At 40.1% G+C, this 19,545-nt stretch overlaps 1 protein-coding gene across 1 annotated transcript; it reads left to right on the forward strand.

The window, feature by feature from the left end:
- Window positions 1–3,843: 3,843 nt before the first annotated feature.
- Window positions 3,844–4,963, forward strand: LOC307163832 (piggyBac transposable element-derived protein 4-like). Its single transcript, XM_079880072.1, has 2 exons — window positions 3,844–4,274; window positions 4,471–4,963. Exons 1-2 carry the CDS (start codon window positions 3,852–3,854, stop codon window positions 4,903–4,905), a joined length of 858 nt encoding a protein of 285 aa, XP_079736198.1. The 5' UTR covers window positions 3,844–3,851; the 3' UTR covers window positions 4,906–4,963.
- The last annotated feature ends 14,582 nt before the right edge of the window (window positions 4,964–19,545 follow it).

The raw sequence follows: 19,545 nt of genomic DNA on the forward strand, positions 1-19,545 counted from the left end.
GACTGACACATTTCATGTCTTGTTCTCAAACAGACCACTAATCTGTATATTTTTAAGTTACACATTCTACATTATTTACAAAAGAAAAATCAAATGTGTTTTTTTAGTGGTAGTATTATTTTATACAGAAAAAATATGATTAATCCATCTGAGAATAAAGTTAGTGTTAATTAAAATTTTAAGGAAAACAAATATATTGATCTGAAAAATAGCAAATTAATTTTCCATTCATTCAGGTTCATTGTACTGTAAATGGCGCTAATTTTAAAGTGAAACTAAAAAGTGCACGGTTGCATGGGGATTCATAACGGTGCGTGTCCACGGCGAGGAGCAAGCAGAACAGAGTGAATGTTTTATAGTTCATTCCTACTTCCATAGTAATTAATTGAAAACACTCGCTCTGCTCCAAGCCCCCGCTGGTGTCACACATCGATTAACCGGTGGGAAAATATCCTCACAGTCACATACCATATATATTTATATATAAATACAATAGGTACCTGATTTTGAACACAAGAGGGCAGTATAGCTCTATGTATGACTTGATTTTTAACTGACTTGACTAAATGTACTATTACTGTTTTTAAAAGTATAAATAATTCTTAAATTAAAAAAAAAAGAATAAAATGGGTTTAGTTCTGATATTTGTATACTTTTATATAGAAATAAATGGTGTATAATTACATTTTTAGAAGATATGAGGCTTTTAGTGTTTCCTTTTTGGACATTACTTTAATCCCTCACTATAGCAAAACCATTTGAGATATTTAATATCCATTCACAATTCAGCATCTTTAATGTATTTTCATCATGTTGAAAAAGTCTGGTGTGAATAAAATAAACCACTTAGGAGGAGTAGCTAAAAACTCAGAGTCTGAAATATCAAAAAAATCCAAATTTAAACCAAAATATCTGACTTCCTGTTGGCCGGAGCTAATGACTGTAAATTATAAAGTTGTCTGGCTTGATGAGAACAATATACATACTGAGTTTTGTTACTGTAGATAAAACTAACCCCCCCACTTTTGTCAAAAGGTGGTGCTACTGAGCCCCTCCACGACGCCCATTTCTGAAACTTTGCATGTCTACTGGCTAATAAATGTGATGTGTCTGTCGAGTTTAATGCAATTTCAAGCATGCTAAGAGTCTCAAAAGCATCCAAAAAGAATACTGAAGTTTGATGCGTTGCCACGGCAACAGTATCTAAGGTATCAAGAATCCATTCACAGGTCAGGATCGCTGGGTCCTACCACCTTGGTGAAAACTTGCTGGGTCCCTAGAGGTATATATGCCTCTTGCAAAGGCTTCAGGAGATACCATTGGGGATACAGGGGAACAGTCTTTGACCCTATAGGTGATATATTTTCCCTTCAAGGTTTAGTCATAGAATATCACAGGAACAGAACAATACATCCACACAGAGCAAACTTGATCTAATATAAACTTCTTCTCACGATTAATTTTCACACTTTTCTCATATAGTGACCAGTGGTGTTGTAAATACCTAAAGAGTTACATATGCCAAGTAAGAAAATATGTAAGTGGCTACATGTGGTGTGATAGAACATATTTATTATCTGGAGGGCAGGCTACACGATAAAACAAAGAATGCAAAGTGGCGAAATGGATCGCTGGGTCCTACTACCTTGGTGAAAACTTGCTGAGACCCAAGGGGTATATATGCCTCTTGCAAAAGCTTTAGCAGATACCATTGGGGAACATGCTTTGATCCCATAGGTGATATCTTTTCCCTTCAAGGTTTTGTCACAGAACATCACTGGAACAGAACAATATATCCACAGAGAGCAAACTTGAACTAATATAAACTTATACTTATCATTAACCTTTATGCTGCATTAGGACATATTTGGTCATTTTCAGTTTAATTTATTTGACCATTTTGGCTGTTTTAATGCAAATGGTATGTAATTTGGCAAAATTGTGACTTTTTGGATACATTTTAAAAAATGTTATCCCATATTGCATAATATGTATAACACACACTGTGTAGATCAAATAGCAACATCTAGCACCATAATGACCAAAAATGGCCCATTGAAACCCATTAAAATGTCGTTTAAAGCCGGGGCCATCATTAATACATGAATCATGACTTATGTTGAAGCATCCTTTCATTTTGAAGTAAAAGCATTATATTTGCATTATATAGTGTATTCCACCAGATGACATCACTACATAGGTATTCCCTATGGGGGGAAATGCACGGTATTTTCCTGGTTTCCACTAGGGGCACAAGGGGGGAAATGCACGTTATTTTCCTGGTTTCCACTAGGGGCACAATTGCCTGTGTTATGAAGCATTTTAATGGCTCAATGATCTAAAATGATGTTTCTGAGTATGTGTGGATGTCTGAGAGCAATGTGTGTCTGCGTTGACAAAAGTGTGTGTGTGTGTGTGTGTGTGTGTGTGTGTGTAGGGCCTAAATATAATACATGGTGTTTAGGCGAGTGACAAAAATCATAATATCCTGAAGGATTATTTTACCCTCTCTCTCTCTCTCTCTCTCTCTCTCTCTCTCTCTCTCTCTCTCTCTCTCTCTCTCTCTCTCTCTCTCTCTCTGTGTGTTTGTGTGTGTGTGTGTGTGTGTGTGTGTGTGTGTGTGTGTGTCGGTGGTGTAGGATGTGCGTGTATGTGTGTGTGTGTGTGCATTTAGCAAGAGAAAGCGCTTCTCGCTGCATTGTTTTCTTTCGGTTTGATTCATGCGTATTTTACGCACAGACATGAACCTTTGACACAGCTTCGTTTTTTTAGCAGTCTATGTTTCAAAGTTAATTGATAATTTCTCACCTACGTAGAGGCACAAACACACAGTCCTTAGACAATAATAACACCTTGCATCTTGCGGCAACACAAAGATGTAGCTGCGAGGGATCCAAAACAAAGTCTGCCTTTGTTTTCCAAAACATGTCTGTGCGTAAAATACGCATGAATCAAACCGAAAGAAAACAATAGTTGAGAAATCAGTGTTTATACAAGTGCGGTTGATGCAAAAGTTATAAAGCTGTGCACCTCTTTGGTGTGGCCATTTCACACTCGACAAGATGAAGAAAACCTACACGACCACCGAAGTAGTGGACTACGTTACTAAAACAACAGACAGCGAGCCGGAGTCTGATGGCAGTGTAACGGAGAGTGCCTCAGATGATGATGTGGAGTTCAAGCTGACTTCATCTGACTCAACTCAGAATGAGGAACTGGATGACACACAGGAGACAGACGATCCTATGTGGACATCAAAAAATGGACTCCACTGGTCACCCACTAACGCTGAGACGCTCCGCTACGTGCCAGCCAAGGTACCGACACCCGGACCGACACACTACGCAACAGCTCGCATCGTGGACCCTAGGTCTGCATTCCAGCTACTGTTCACGGAGGAGATGGTAAAATTAATTGTGGACAGAACAAATCTCCAGGGGAGACGGTCCGAGACAGATTGGATCAATGTGGATGCAACAGACGTTGAGGCTTACCTCGGGGTGCTAATTCTGGCTGGAGTCTACAAGTCCAGAAATGAGTCCACCCGGAGCCTGTGGGATGACCACACAGGCCGGCCCATCTTCAGGGCCACCATGCCCCACCGCAATTTCCAGAAGTTCAGTTCAAATGTAAGATTTGACGACAGGCTGACCCGACCTGGACGTTACCGGGATGACAAGCTGGCGGCGTTCAGGCCGATCTGGGATAAGTGGCTGCACCGCCTCCCCCTTCTCTATAACTCCGGGGTGGACGTCTGTGTGGACGAGCAGCTGGTCGGGTTCTGAGGCCGCTGCAGATACGGCATCAAGATCTGGGTCACAAGTGATGTTTCCACGTCTTATGCATGGAAAATGCAGATTTATGCCGGAAAATCCGCAGGATGCGCTCCCGAGGTAAACCAGGGACAGAGGGTTGTGCGGGACATGACTGACGGGCTGGAGGGACACACTGTTACCACAGACAATTTCTTCACCTCTTATGCGCTGGCAGAGGAGCTGCTGAAGAAAAAAATTGCTCTGGTTGGAACGATCCGGAGGAACAAACCAGAGCTTCCTCCACGCCTCCTCCAAACCAGAGCGCGAGCACCCAGATCCTCCGAGTTTGCATTCAGGAAGACCACAACGGCCGTGTCGTATGTGCCAAAACGGGGGAAAAATTTGCTTTTGCTGAGCACCAAGCACTGCGAGCCCGCTGTGAGTGGAGAGGAGCACCAGAAGCCTGTGATGATAATGGACTACAACCGGTGCAAAGGAGCTGTCGACAACCTGGATAAGGTATGTGCTATTAGCAACAGTAACTCACACATTTATTTTATATACACATCTTTATGTGGTTTTCGAAAATATAGGCATATTTAGTACTAAGTTTATCATGAATTTTTTTCTCTTGTATTTTTTTTTCTCTTATAACTTGGGCCAAAAAATAGATACATGTTATTCATTTTTCCTTGATCTTTTTTATATTTTGCAGGTTGTTGGCGCATACAGCTGCAAGAGGGGGACACGTCGGTGGCCGATGGCGCTCTTCTACAATCTAATAGATGTCTCTGCTTTCAACGCCTTTGTCCTGTGGGTGGCAGTTGAGCCTTCCTGGAACCAGGAGAAAACCTTCAAAAGGAGGCTGTTCCTGGAGGAGCTGGGGAGGATGCTGGTGTATCCCCAGATGGAGAGGAGAGAGCGCCTCCCCCACACACCAGCTGCAGCAGCCATGGTGCAATCACAGCGGAGAGCAGAAAATTCAGAGGCAAGTGGGTCTGCAGAGGCAAGTGGGGCTGCCCATGACCAGAGGAGGAGGGGGTGCAGTTTCTGCACTAACAAAAAAAGAAAAATCTCCACCACCTGCTCAAAATGTGGCATTTACATCTGTAAGGAGCATGCATTGCAATTCTGCAGCTCCTGCAAATGAGCTGAACAATGACCCCATTTTGTTTTGAAGTTTTAATTGTTTGATATGTTTATAGAATTTAGAAAAATAAAAATTCATGTTCATGGTGATCTTGTAGTTTTGCTTTCTTTCTAGAGCAAATTTTGATGTGTAGGGAGACAGACACAGGTTATAGTCACCTAGTGGAAATCAGGAAAATGTTTGCAATACTGCAGATGTTTGCAGTATGTCAATTATATGAAAAATGGTACCAACTGGTGGAAAAACAGTAAAAAGTAAATATTTTACCCCAAGGCTTGGTAATGACAGGGTATTTGAATAGAAATTATGATTTTATGATATTATGACAGTGGGTTCAAAAATTGATATTTTAATGGGTTTAAATAGGATCAAATTTGTCCTTAACGCGCTAAGTGTGATTTTTTAAAAAAAAATCTGACATAACACAAAATCTTTAAATGCTCCAGAAATAATGTTGCTGCTAATCTTTGACATATTCAAGACTGAATATGTCCAAAGCTAAAGTTTTTTCTTTGCATTTAGCAGTGTTGTGTACTCGAGACTCGGACTCGGTCTCGGACTCGGTCTCGAGACCATATTTTAATGGTCTCGGTCTTGTCATGGACTCGTGTGCATTTTGACTCAGAATTGACTCGTACTCGAACATATTAGGACTCGGACTTATTCCCGAGTCCACTCGAGTCCCATTCAAAATATTTCATGATTGTTACTGTATGTTAATATTTCTTTAAATTGTTGTTTGATTGAAACGTCCAATGATTGCTGACTTTCTTGTGCGCAACTGCGCATGACTTGAGACTCGTTCGCGCCACGCAAATGCAGCAGGAGCCTGGCCAGATCAGATGGGATGTGGAGCCTCTAGCTCAACTATGTATTATTGAAAATGTCTGCCTTATCGTCCATAATTAAGTTTGCATATAAGAGCCACACAGAATTCGTGTGCAGTAAGACTCTTAAAAAGAAACATTCAGCAACATGTAAATTCTGCGGTGCATCAATTACCGAAGCAAAGGGAACAACTTCCAATTTCCATCGACATGTGGAGCAAAAGCACAGAGAAAGGTAAGATTAAGAACTCATTATTTCTGTATTTCACAATTTCCGGCGAAATCTGGAGGCGAAAGTTTCGAATCCCGTTGGCGGCCATCTTTTTTAGATGTTAATCGAGCATTAGCATTAATCGAGAGAGTCACCGCTCGTATATGCTCTGGAGAGCAGAAACAGATGCGTAGGGGACATCGTTGCTGTACTCGCTGACCGTTTGGTGGACCTAACGCAGTGAGGACGCTGACGAGGACAGCGTAGGCCGTATAAGGCCTCGGCCTCGATCGCTGCCTGACAAGCCCGCGCTCTACAGTCCGGCGCGAGGTTCACCCTCGCCCACACCCACACCCACCTAAATCTGTCATTAATTTTTGTTTTGATAATAAATGGAGCCAGCCTCCAAAAGTGAAACCTGTCCTGTGTTTTTTTTTTAATAGTTTTTATACACTAAATTGTGTTTGTTGTCTTTACATTAGAATAATAATGTTTCATATGATCTAACTTAGAATAGTATATGGAATAAATAGCATTCAATACAAAATGAGTGAGATAGCCTATCTCTCATATATTGAAATCGAGTTTTTATGTGAAAGATTTGCTTTGTTGTGCATTAGAACCACACCAAGAATTTTAGTCATATTACAAAATAAGTTATTGAGGCCAAACATAAAATAACATTATAAACTGTCACTTCACTACGTGACAGCAACAAGCAGGCTCCTGATTGTTTAACGCGGCGCGAATTGATGCAGCAGTTCAGATTTTTCAACTCGGGCGGCAGACGCGAATTCGCGTCAAACGCGAGAATGCACAAAAAGCCAATAATATCTGTCTGCAGAGCCACAGTTGTACCCCAGCAGTTTTACCCCGCGCATGCGCAGTTTCATCACAACAGTTTTACCCGCAGAGTCCGGTTTACCGTTACATTAACCCATACAATTTGTATTATGCATTTCCTTAACATGTACTTGCTAATCAAACACTATATGAACAAACTACTAATGTATAAAACACAGTCGGTCTTCCGACCTTTTACTATTGTGTTGATATGCGCGAGGGAGAGAGAGCAATACAGCGCTCGTGTTTGAAGGCGGTGAGAGTGCGCGCGCGCGGCCGGGACACTCTCTCTCTGTGTTTTGTTCTTATGCGCCCTGTCCACTGATCTAAATAATTAGTTGTTACGACGACTTATTTGTTCCCTCGTTTTAATAAATCGTGGACACGTTGAACTAATTCCCTCCCTCATTTTTGATTTAACGAATTACAACGTGGCCAAAAACAGTTTGATACTATTAATTGGTTAATGCTAAAGACCTATTTCTCTCTATTATTTGTATTGTATCATTCATTGATCTATATCTTGAAGATAAATTATTATTTTGTTGGTGTTTTCTTCAGTTTAAAACTTTAAACTTAGCAATAAAATAGCACAGTCAAATGAGTATGATCTGCATTATTAATACTTTTTAAACATAATGAAATACCCAAAGCTCTTTTGATGTAAATATGGCTGATTAGCAAGATCTGTATGTAAATTGTTAATTCTGTTGTTTCATAAATGGATAACACTGTTTTATTTTTTTCAAGGTTTACTGAGTACAAGAGGCTCGCATACAGAATCTAACAGAAGTGCACCACAAACTGCACAAAGTATAGAGTCATCATTTTGCACTTATCAGCATTACAGTCCTGACTCAAGTCGCCAAAGAGCAATCAGTCAAGCAATCATCAATGACTTGATAATTGGTTGTACCTTGCCTTTATCTATAATTGAGAATGAACACTTCCGACACTTTCTTCACACACTGGATATGAAGTATGTGCCAATTTCAAGAACGACAATTGCTGAGAAATGTATTCCAGATTTAGTTGGAAAGGTTAAGATGCAAATTTGTGAAATCTTGAAGAAACAAGGCTCCGTCTCAGTAACTGTTGACATATGGTCAGACCGAACAATGCGCTCATTCCTTGGAATTACTGCACATGTTTGCAATACTAGTGAGGATGTTTACAAGCTGGACTCATTTCTTTTAGATTGTAGACATTTTCCAAGTAGACACACTGGTGAAAACATTTCAATGGCTTTTGATGACATAACAGATGAGTACGGGATTACAAGCAAGATTGATTACATAATAACAGATAACGCGGCAAACATGAAATGTGCCTTTAAAGTGAGGTTACCTCAGCAATCTGTTGACCATGCAGATGAGGAAGAAATGGACAACTTGGATGATGAGGAGCTGTGGGAGGATTTAGACAACAACCAAGAAACCTTGTTAGACATGGCCAGGTCAAGACAGCGTTTGTCATGCTTTGCCCACTCTCTTCAGCTGGTGATTGGTGATGGGCTGAAGGAAGCCAAATCCATATCCCTGGCCATAGCAAAAGCATCTAAGCTCACTTCTCTACTGCACAGCAGCACTACTTTCAAGAACCGCTTCGAAGCTACTTTTGGCAGTGGGAAGTCAATTCCAGTGGCGAACGTTACACGCTGGAATTCAACGTTCAAGCAGGTGCAGGCCATCACAAGTCTTGACTACAAAATTCTGGCAGAGGTCTGTGGTAAAGAATTTGAAAATGTGGTGCTTACACTCCGTGAATGGAACCAACTTCAAGAACTGAGTGCAATTCTTGGACCATTTTCAGAAGCAACTGACCTAACACAAGGCGAGAAGTCTGTGACCATAAGCATGGTGGTTCCTACTGTTTTAGACTTAAACGCACATCTTCTGAAAATGGGTGAGATAAGATGCCAGTGCCAGCCTTTAATTAAGGCCCTTCACATCTCTCTACAAAGAAGATTTTCAGGAATATTTGTGAAGGCTAAAATGGCCAGAGACAGTGAATGTGAAGCACCCATGCCTTTTTACCAAGATGTGTACTTTCTTTCTGCAATGCTTGATCTGCAATTTGGTCTGAACTGGATTGACTTGGATGTTACCAACAGTGATGCTTCATCCCTAAAGAAGTTCAGAGAAGATGTAAAGAGGACTCTGACAAGTTAGTATTTTTCCCCATTTCACTGTATTTTAATTCCACTTTAACATGATAAATTAAATATATAATTAAATAATATATAAATAATATATCATTATTTTGTGAATTAGGCTAATGTTTTCTACACAAAATCATTGTACAAAGAACATTCTGTAAAAATATAGCCTTGGAATTCTAAGTGTCTGCGTGAGGCCAAGGTTTCAAAGTTTAAAATCATTTTGAAATTAAGTTGTGATGCTCTTAAACTCATAATATTATGAGACCTTAGTCTGGATTTCATAGACAGGGTCACAAATATATTGCAATATTTTTAAATTGGCATTTAATTAATTATTATAGTTAAAAATATATTTTTTCTTAATGATGACCTCAGCAAAACTCATCCAAATATTTATGCAATATTGTATTATGCTGTTTTTTTAAGATGCACTGATCTCAGCTGTAGAGAGTGTGGCAGATGGTGAAGAAGCTACTCAGCAGATGAATGCAGATGATTCTTCATCAAAGAATTCTCCACCACCAACCAAATTGCCACGGCTAGTAGCCCGCTACAAAGCCCACAAAACCCAGCGTAACCTTACGGTGGATGCCAGTATCTCTGATCAGATAAGTAAATACTTCAGTGACATTCAGGATCCGTGTAGTGACACAGCACTTGTCTTCTGGTCTAAAAACAAGGACAAATATCCCCAACTGCATGCACTAGCAGTGAAACTTTTGTCAATCCCAGCTTCCTCTGCACCAGTAGAGAGAATTTTTAGTCGGGGTGGATTGATCATGAGACCACATCGTGCTCGGATGGGTAGCAGGATGGTCTCCTCACTTATATTTTTGAAAAGTAATAATGCGCATCTGTAAATCTTCACAACTTCTTCAAGTGTACATATTAATTCAAGACATCGTAAGGATATTAGCAGTCATTTGTTTAGCTTAAAGGTTAAACGTTTTGTTACAGTTGAACATACAGGGGGGTATTCCAGAAAGCTTGGTTAACTTACCATTTGGTAAATCATAACCTCTGGGTTGATTTACCCCAAACCCGCATACCATGAGTATGTCGGTTCCAAAACACCTGAGAAGAGTTAGTTTAATCAACCTCCTACTGGTTACCCAGAGTTAATGCGCGCGCACGGTGAGTACATAAAGACATTTTCAATGGATCGCCGATTTCAGGAGTCACCATGGAAACCCAGGGAGAAAAAAAGCGAGCTACATACTTAGGTGAAACTGAGTTGGAGGTTTTAATGCTTGCTTATGAAGACTATAAGCCCATTATAACAAAAAAAAAAAAAAACAATACTGCTGCATCAGCAAAAGAAAGAGAGTTGGCTTGGCAAAAAATAACGGACAGAGTAAATGCACGAGTTTATAAAATTATAAATGGGCTATTTTCCCCTTTCATTGTGACGCAAAAATTATTTGGGGCATGTAGTAAAAATAGACAAGTATTTACTTGTTGGCCTCCATACATTTCTTAATATTACAGTAGTAATGCACATAATTGGCTACTAACATATAATCAGGTGTAATCCTTCTGGAGCCAGAAGAAGTGTGAGCCAAGTCAAAATGAAACACAAAAACATTCTCCAGCAAGGTAATATTTTCTAAACTTGTTACTGACGCCATGCAATTTAGTTTTCTATGTAGCCAATAGAAAGAAGGCTGAGGCCCGTAAAACAGGTGGGGGTCCACCTCCACCTTCCCTCACCCCAGCTGAGGAACTGGCACTGTCCCTTAATAAAGGGCGACCTGTGGTCGATGGGATTCCAGGGGCAGTTCATCGGACTCAGCTACCAAGACAAGTGACTTAGTAAAATGTAGGTGTACCATATTAATACTTATGATTTATTGATGTTTTCACTGTTTTTGTCAGTGTTTTAATAAAGAAAATCATCAACATTGTCACCATTTTAAATAGACATTTTGAATGCATTTTACAGTCATTGATTCACTTGTGCAGTATGCATGCTGCTTTGACTGCATATGCTGTGTACTGTAATCTTATTACTAGTACTCTTAGATGTTCCTAATGTCCTTCTTTATTAGTTGTATTTGTTTAAGAATATACATTGAGTATTGAATATGCATGATTATCTTATTGGTTTAATTATCTTGCAGTTGCTGATGGCCACATTGTATTATTGGATCCTCCTGCAACACCACACTCTGTCACAGTTGTAAGTGATTATTGTCTTTAGGTTTCTGTTTGCTAGACCAAGCATCCTTCCTTATTTTCACTGTAGGCTGAAGATGAAGAGACCACTTCTGCTGTGACAAAAACAGAAAATGTGGGGAGGCCCATAGAGGTATGATACATAGAATGATGCATCCCCCTTTTTTGCATAAGAGAATAAATAAATTGTCATTGTCATTTTACAGAATATGGCAGGAGATTTTAATACAGATGAGGGTCCATCTACCTCCACACAGAATCCTAGCAGTGTAAGAAATGTTCTGCAGTTCTCCTTCCTCATTTAAATATTTGGTCTGTGTTTGTATTACAGACTTTATCAGTCATGTTTAATTATTCTGTCTTTCTAGTTGCCTGCCAAAGAGCTGTATAAGGTCCACCTTCAAAAGCAAATCAGAAAAAGTGACATGGAGATGGACCTTATACAGCTTCAAATGGAGGAGAAAAGGCTTAACCTAAAAAAAGGCCAGACTTGAATTGCTGGAGCACCAGCTTAAGGTGGGAAAAAGTATGTGAACAGTAATCTGTCATTGGTTGATGAATGAAATCTAAAGCAATAAATACAAATGTCTTTTGTTACAGGAAATAAAGAAACAATGAACAACACTTGACTGTTAACTGGTTTTAATTAAAGTGATTTTGGCAAATCATGTCTCGTACCACCCTGCCATCTCTTTGGTCTACTGGGTTCACTGGGGGTTCCTCTTGGCCATCTTCAAGAGAAGGGGGGGCCCTCTCACCTCTCAGTGTGGCAATGTTGTGAAGAACAACACAAGCAGCTGTGATGTCACATGACCTTTCTGGGTTGACCCTGAGCCCACGCAGGCACTGAAACCTTGCCTTCAGGATGCCTATGGTCCATGTTCTGCTGTGGGCCAGGTTGAATTGTGCCTGTGGTCCAGGCTCAGGTTCAGGGTAGGGTGTCATCATATAGGGCAGACAGGGGTACCCTCTGTCCCCCAGCAAGTAACCATTGAAGTGTCATATAAAAGGTAGTTAAAATGTATAATTGCATTAAAAAAAACATTAAAAACAAAAAACAAAAAAAAAAACATTGTGTAAGGCAAAACATACCCTGTTGAAATTTGTGGCACAATGATGACTCCCTAAACATTCTGGCATCATGTACAGACCCTGGCCATTTGGCTTCAACATTAGTGATGAGGTGGGTTGCATCACATATCACCTAGTTAGTGGGGACCAATAATGAGGGTGATTTAATGGTTTAAACACCCAAACATTTAGCACCCAAAAAATCTATTGCACCCAATCACATTTGGGAACCCTGAAATTGAAAGTTATATAATTAGAAACTTTTAAAATTATTGTGACTGTCACTGTATACAATATGAATAGATTAAGTATAGTGCTATGTAACTAAAATGGTCTTTCATAGAATATCATAGAATGGACAAACCCGCCACTCTGTGGAATTCCTCTTTAATGACCCTCAGTGGTTTATGGCCAGGGAACTGCACAAAAGTGTGTAGGAACCGTTTGAGTGCAATGTACTGTACGAACAGCCCTACACACAGTTGCCTTTCCCACATGCTCTGCATCACCTATTGTATACAAAAAACTCACCGTCGCAAAAAAGTTAAATAAATGGAGTTAAATATTTAACTCCATTATCTTTGTTTAACAAATTAACGATTCTTTTGAAAAACGGCAACGCTCCCGCAAATATTCATTTGGATACGAAAACACATTGATACGTGGTCGTATCACCCTCTCACGGCGGAAAAGAATTTGTATTATCTGTGCTTCCACATCCACTGGATCGTCTTTAAAATGGCACGCCATGCTCAGTAACCTTCTGAAACAAACTAACCCTGGAACATAACCTGCTACCGAGCAGGTTATCTTCAGAGAGTAAGTTCCTATGGTTACATACATACCCAGAAAGTTACCTCCGTTTTTGGAACCGAAAGTTGAGGTTATCCACTAACTTACCCTTAAACTTACCCGGGTATGTCACATAACCTGCTTTCTGGAATACCCCCCAGGTATAGTGGTACAGTAATGTTATGTGTACGTATATAGTGGTGCAACAATGTTTTGTGGACTAAAACACTGAAGCTTAAAGGTTAGAAGTTTTGTTACAGTTGAACATACAGGTATAAATGTTATCTGGTCTTACTGTATAGTGATACAACAATGTTATGTGGACAAGAGCACTTACTGATTGATAATTGTATAAGTAATAATTGTAATAAAATGACCATGATATATTTGATTTACTGTTTGAGTATGGTGCCAATTTTATTGTTACAACCAAATATTTTACATATTCTTGAAGATATCTTTAGGTCTGTTTTTTAGACCCAACCTTAGGTTATCCAACCTCTCTGGTCTCGGTCTCGACTCAGACTCGACTCTCTCTGGTCTCGGACTCGACTCAGACTCGATTCGGACTCGACTCTCTGTGGTCTCGGACTCGACTCGGACTCGACCCTCTCTGGTCTCGGTCTCGACTCGGACTCGAGTGAGCTGGTCTCGACTACAACACTGGCATTTAGTGTATGGAAAATTATAAAATTTTTGTGTTTTTTCCTCTTATACAAATTGATGGTATCGTCACCAAAACTGGAATTTAAAGGGTTAAAATCCTGAAATTAAATAAATATTTGGTAGTTATGATGAGGACTGATGCTGGTTAAAATATTTAACTTAGTAAAAGTGGAAAATAATAATAATATATAATATTTTAGGCAGTGTTTAATATGTGACCATTTTTGGTCCTTAACGCGCTAAGTGTGATTTTTTTTTTTTTAAATCTGACATAACACAAAATCTTTAAATGCACCAGAAATAATGTTGCCGCTAATCTGTGACATATTCAAGACTGTGATAATCCAAAGCTAAAGTTTTCTCTTTGCATTTAGTGTATGGAAAATAATTACATTTTTGTGTTTTGTCCTCTTATACAAATTGATGGTATCGTCACCAAAACTGGAATTTAAAGGGTTAAAATCCTGAAATTAAATAAATATTTGGTAGTTATGATGAGGACTGATGCTGGTTAAAATATTTAACTTAGTAAAAGTGGAAAATAATAATAATATATAATATTTTAGGCAGTGTTTAATATGTGACCATTTTTGGTCCTTAACGCGCTAAGTGTGATTATTTAAAAAAATCTGACATAACACAAAATCTTTAAATGCACCAGAAATAATGTTGCCGCTAATCTTTGACATATTCAAGACTGTGATAATCCAAAGATAAAGTTTTCTCTTTGCATTTAGTGTATGGAAAATAATTACATTTTTGTGTTTTTTCCTCTTATACAAATTGATGGTATCGTCACCAAAACTGGAATTTAAAGGGTTAAAATCCTGAAATTAAATAAATATTTGGTAGTTATGATGAGGACTGATGCTGGTTAAAAGATTTAACTCAGTGAAAGTGGAAAAATAATAATAATATATAATAGTTTTATGGCAGTGTTTAGAGTGGACATTTTTGTCCCTTAATGCACTCAACGTCGTAAAAAATATATAATGCAGCACAAGGGTTAATTTTCACACCGAGCAAACATGAACTAATAAAAACTTCTGCTTATGATTAATTTTCACAGTTGTATCATATAGTGACCAGTGGTGTTGTAAATACCTAAAGAGTTACATATGCCAAGTAAGAAAACATTTAAGTGGCTACATGTGGTGTGATAGAACTTCAAGACCCTAAGCATAGTTGTCTATAAAAATCTCATACAGCAATCATGAGAACAGCAACAACGAAACAAATAAGAACTGTAATGTATTGACTGACTATGGAAATAGTGAGGTTCCTTTAAGAGGCTAAGAGCCTGGGGAGGGCGTGGCTGTTGGGGGGATATATGTGTTTTTGGCCAGTATGTTCACTGGTGTTGACTGAGCTAGATGTACGTCGATGTTGCCTTGTTCAGTAAAGATTCACAAGCTGACAAACGTTTCCTCATGTTATTCAAGTATACTACACTGGCGACGAGCGGATTCGGACCGACTGTGTGCAGATAAGTTCATATGGTGCGACTTTTCAAGTGAGTGAAATAATTTGCCATCTGTAAGCGAACATGACTACACTCGGCCGTATTGAAGAGTTTGACGAATGCTCGAGTAACTCTTTTGAAGAATACACAGAACGACTGGAATGTTTTTTTCATGCAAATGATATTGAGGATGATGCAAAAAAACGCTCCGTGCTGCTCAGTGTGTGTGGTGCAAAAACGTATTCCACGTTACGTTCAGTGCTTGCCCCAACGCAACCCTCTACTGTGTCTTATGCAAACATTGTCGCTGCCTTAAAACGCCATTACAGCCCAGCGCCATCAGAGATTGTTCAACGTTTTCACTTTCACAATTGTAAACAGAAACCTAATCAAAGCATTTCAAACTACATTGCTGAGCTTCGACGTTTGTCTGTGCACTGTGCTTTTGGGGATCAGTTAGAAGCAATGCTGCGTGATATAATCGTGTGCGGGGTTATGGATGAAGCGCTACAGCGACGCCTGCTGGCTGAACCTACACTAACATTTAAAGAGGCAGAAGACAAGGCACTAGCTGCTGAAACAGCATTGTTAAATGCTCGCCTACTTCGTCAGCATCAAAACGAATCACGGCTGGAGGACGATGTTCATTATGCAGCCCATGCACATGCATCAGTACATAAGACAGCAGTTTCAAATGGAAATCCTACACGTGACAAGCCATGCTTCAGATGTGGTGGTCAGCACACCCCGCAAAGCTGTAGGTTTTCCACTGCTGTGTGCCATTACTGTAAAAAAAGAGGACACATATCTCGTGTATGTTTAACAAAGACTAAACATGGTACTGACAAGGATGCAACCAGCTCAGAAGAACGTTACACCAACATTATAACACGCAAGGAAAATAATGAATACTCTGTTTACAGCACCACTACTAAAGCAGAAAGAGGGGGGCAGAGGCCATATCTGGCCACTGTTATACTGAACAAACAAGCACACACAATGGAAGTGGATTCAGGAGCGGCCTGTTCCTTGATTAGTGAGCATACCTATCACTCATTGTGGCCCTTCCAACCCCCTGAAATACATGCAAACAATGGAATACTTAAGCAGTGGTCACAGACAACCTTGGAAGTGAAGGGAAAAATATTTGTGGAGGTAACGTACAAAGGAACACGAAACACACTGCCTTTGTTCGTCATCCAGGGCCAGGGCACTAGTCTGTTGGGACGGGACTGGTTTGATGCCCTGGGAATATCAGTGGAAGGAGTACACAGTGTACAGCTGCAGTCCATAGAGAAAATACTGACTGAATATTCAGAGGTTTTTCAGGACATTGGGGTTTGCCGGACCCCCCGATCTCTATTGACATTGATTCCACAATTACTCCACGTTTCTTTAAGGCCCGCCCAGTTCCTTTTGCTTTACGGCCCCAGCTGGACGAGGAGTTGGACAAATTGGTGGCTCAAGGAATCTTTGAACCTGTTCGCCATGCAAGGTGGGCCACACCTATAGTGGCTGTAGCAAAAAAAGATGGGGGTTTGAGGATTTGCGGTGATTACCGCTGTACTGTGAATACAGCTGTTAAGCCTGACGTGTACCCTATACCCACAGCATCTGAGCTGTTCTCGAAGCTAGCTGGAGGAGTAGTTTTCACTAAACTTGATTTGAAACAAGCTTATCAGCAGCTTCCAGTGGATGATGACGCAGCCGACTTACTGACTATTAGCACTCACCGTGGGCTTTTCCGGGCTCGACGGTTGCAATTTGGGGTGTCAACGGCCGTGTCAATATTTCAAAGATTTATGGACAATTTGCTCGCAGGAATTCCAGGAGTACAGCCATACCTGGATGACATCCTGATTTCGGGCAAAACCATGGAAGAACACAACGCACGGCTACAAGCCGTACTGAAGTGCCTCGCTGAAGCTGGGCTGCGACTAAAAAAAGAGAAAAGCATGTTTGCTGCTACTCAAGTGGAGTTCTTGGGGTTTAGAGTGGATAAAGATGGCATCAAGCCAACCCGTGAGAAAGTGGAAGCTATCCAAAATGCTCCACCCCCACAGAACAAAACAGAACTTCAGGCATTCTTGGGGCTGCTTAACTTTTACAGCTGTTTTCTTCCCAATAAGGCCACCGTCCTGGAACCCCTACACCGCCTTCTAGACCAGTCTGCTACGTGGCAGTGGGGAGCGAAGCACAAGATGGCATATGCTCAGGCAAAAGAGTTGCTGCAAACGGATAAAGTGCTGGTGCACTATGATGAAAAGAAACCCTTGGCAGTGGTTTTTGCGACGCCTCACCCTATGGGCTTGGTGCTTTATTATTCCACATGGAATGTGACGGCCAGGAGAGACCCATTTGCTTTGCTTCCAGAACAATGACCACCACTGAGCGGAATTATGCCCAAATTGATAAGGAAGCATTGGCAGTTGTTTTTGCAGTCAGAAAGTTCCACCAATATCTCGCAGGCCGCCATTTTGTGATTTTTACAGACCACAAACCCCTGCTGGGACTCCTGCACCATTCCAAGCCAATGCCTGCCATCCTTTCACCACGGATGCTGCGTTGGAGTTTGATCATTGGATCTTACGACTATGAGCTGTGCTACCGACCTGGCAAACAAATGGGCAATGCTGACGCCCTGAGTCGCTTACCCTTGCCGGCATCTGATGCTGTTACACCTCCACCATTGGAAGTGTTGCTACTTGAAATGGTGCCAGAAGCACCCATGCATGCTGAGCGAATTGCTAACCTTACACTAAAGGACTCTGTCATGGCACGAGTAATGCGCTGGGTGCTGCATGGGTGGCTCTCGAGTTGTTTCAAACCAGTTTCTTTCTTCTGCTGAACACAAAAGAAGATATTTTGAAGAATGTCGATAACCAGACAGTTGATGGTAGCTATTGACTTCCATAGTATTTTTTTTTTTCCTACTATGGAAGTCAATGGGGTCCATCCACTGTCTGGTTATCGACATTCTTCAAAATATATTCTTTTGTGTTCATCAGAAGAAATAAATTCATACAGGATTGAAACAGTTTCATTTTTGGGTGAACTATATCACTTTAATGAAAGATGCAGACATGTGTTTGGCTTCTTCAAAAAGCAAGGAACAAGACAGTATTGCACTATTGCATTGCACTATGAGCGGAGTAAAGTTAAGTCTCTGTTAAACTGCCACCATGTCTTTATTAGTTATTTGTAACATTACAGAATTAATTCATTTACGTATTGTTAAGGTCAATATAGACTAAAAACCTTAATACATTATCCTATTAATTTCCTGATTCCTCCGCTTATTTAGCTTATTTATTTAGAAAATTAATTTCTAAAATGTGTTATTTATTGTCCTTTTACTTTATCCCCGTTAGTTGTTATTTTCCTATTTATTATTATTATTTTCTTTTTTAAAGCGTTCTGTGAACGGTTTTTCTTTTAACACTCAACGTGTCTGAGTGTTACGTTCCTTATTCTAACTAGATGTACCGCATGGCGGTACAAAATATGACCGCCGCTCAGGCCTGCACTGGCTTTCCACAAAAAAATATACTTATACTTATACATACTAAGTATGAAAAATCTGTGATTTTTTTTTTCAAAGGACCCTCCCATTCAATTTCTACAAACCTCTACCAAACGGTTGAGGTGCCTGTTGATGGTAAAAGTCAGTTATCTGACTTTGGCATGGGTTTGTTGTGTTTTACTGAAATAAAAAAACATTTTTTCCCCAAAAAAGTGGTTTTATCTTGTAGCCCTGGTCCCAGAGTTTTAAAAAAACAATGTTAACAAAATTAAACTCATTCCCACTGTACCTAGTAGAACACTTAAGTAAATGTCCCATTGAAATTAATGGGATTTTATGGATTTAGGTGAAGAAAGTGTACACATAATACATTTTGGTCTGTACCATGAAGAGAAAACTGATTCAACTATATAAACTATATATTTTCTGAAAGCGTAGACTCTCCGGATGTGATCTAACATGGCATGAAACATATCCCACCCACCTCATTAGTATACTGCCAAAGCATAACACATTGGGTATTGGTAAATCGGGTATATGGCTGATACCTAAAAAAAGTAGTAGTATGTGCATGTCTGTCTATGTGTGTGTGTATGTGTGTGTGTTTGTGTATGTGTGTGTCTCTGTGTGTGTGTGTGTCTGTGCGTGTATGTATGCGTGCGTACATGTGTGTGCGCGTGTGTTTGTGTGTGTGTGTCTGTGCGTGTGGATGTCAGTGTGTGTGCATGCTTGCGTTTGTTTGTATTCCTGCATGTGTGTGTGTGACAGTATCATCCTAAACCAGCAACCCTTCGCTCAACAGCACCATCTACAGGCCGATGAGTGTACAGTCACTAAATGTGCACATAAATGAATTTATTTTATACCCCCCCATGGATGAAATTCTACGAAACTTAGCATACCCCCAGA

This window comes from Squalius cephalus (genome assembly GCF_949319135.1).
Source record: "Squalius cephalus genome assembly, chromosome: 8".
Classification (NCBI taxonomy): Eukaryota; Metazoa; Chordata; class Actinopteri; order Cypriniformes; family Leuciscidae; genus Squalius; species Squalius cephalus.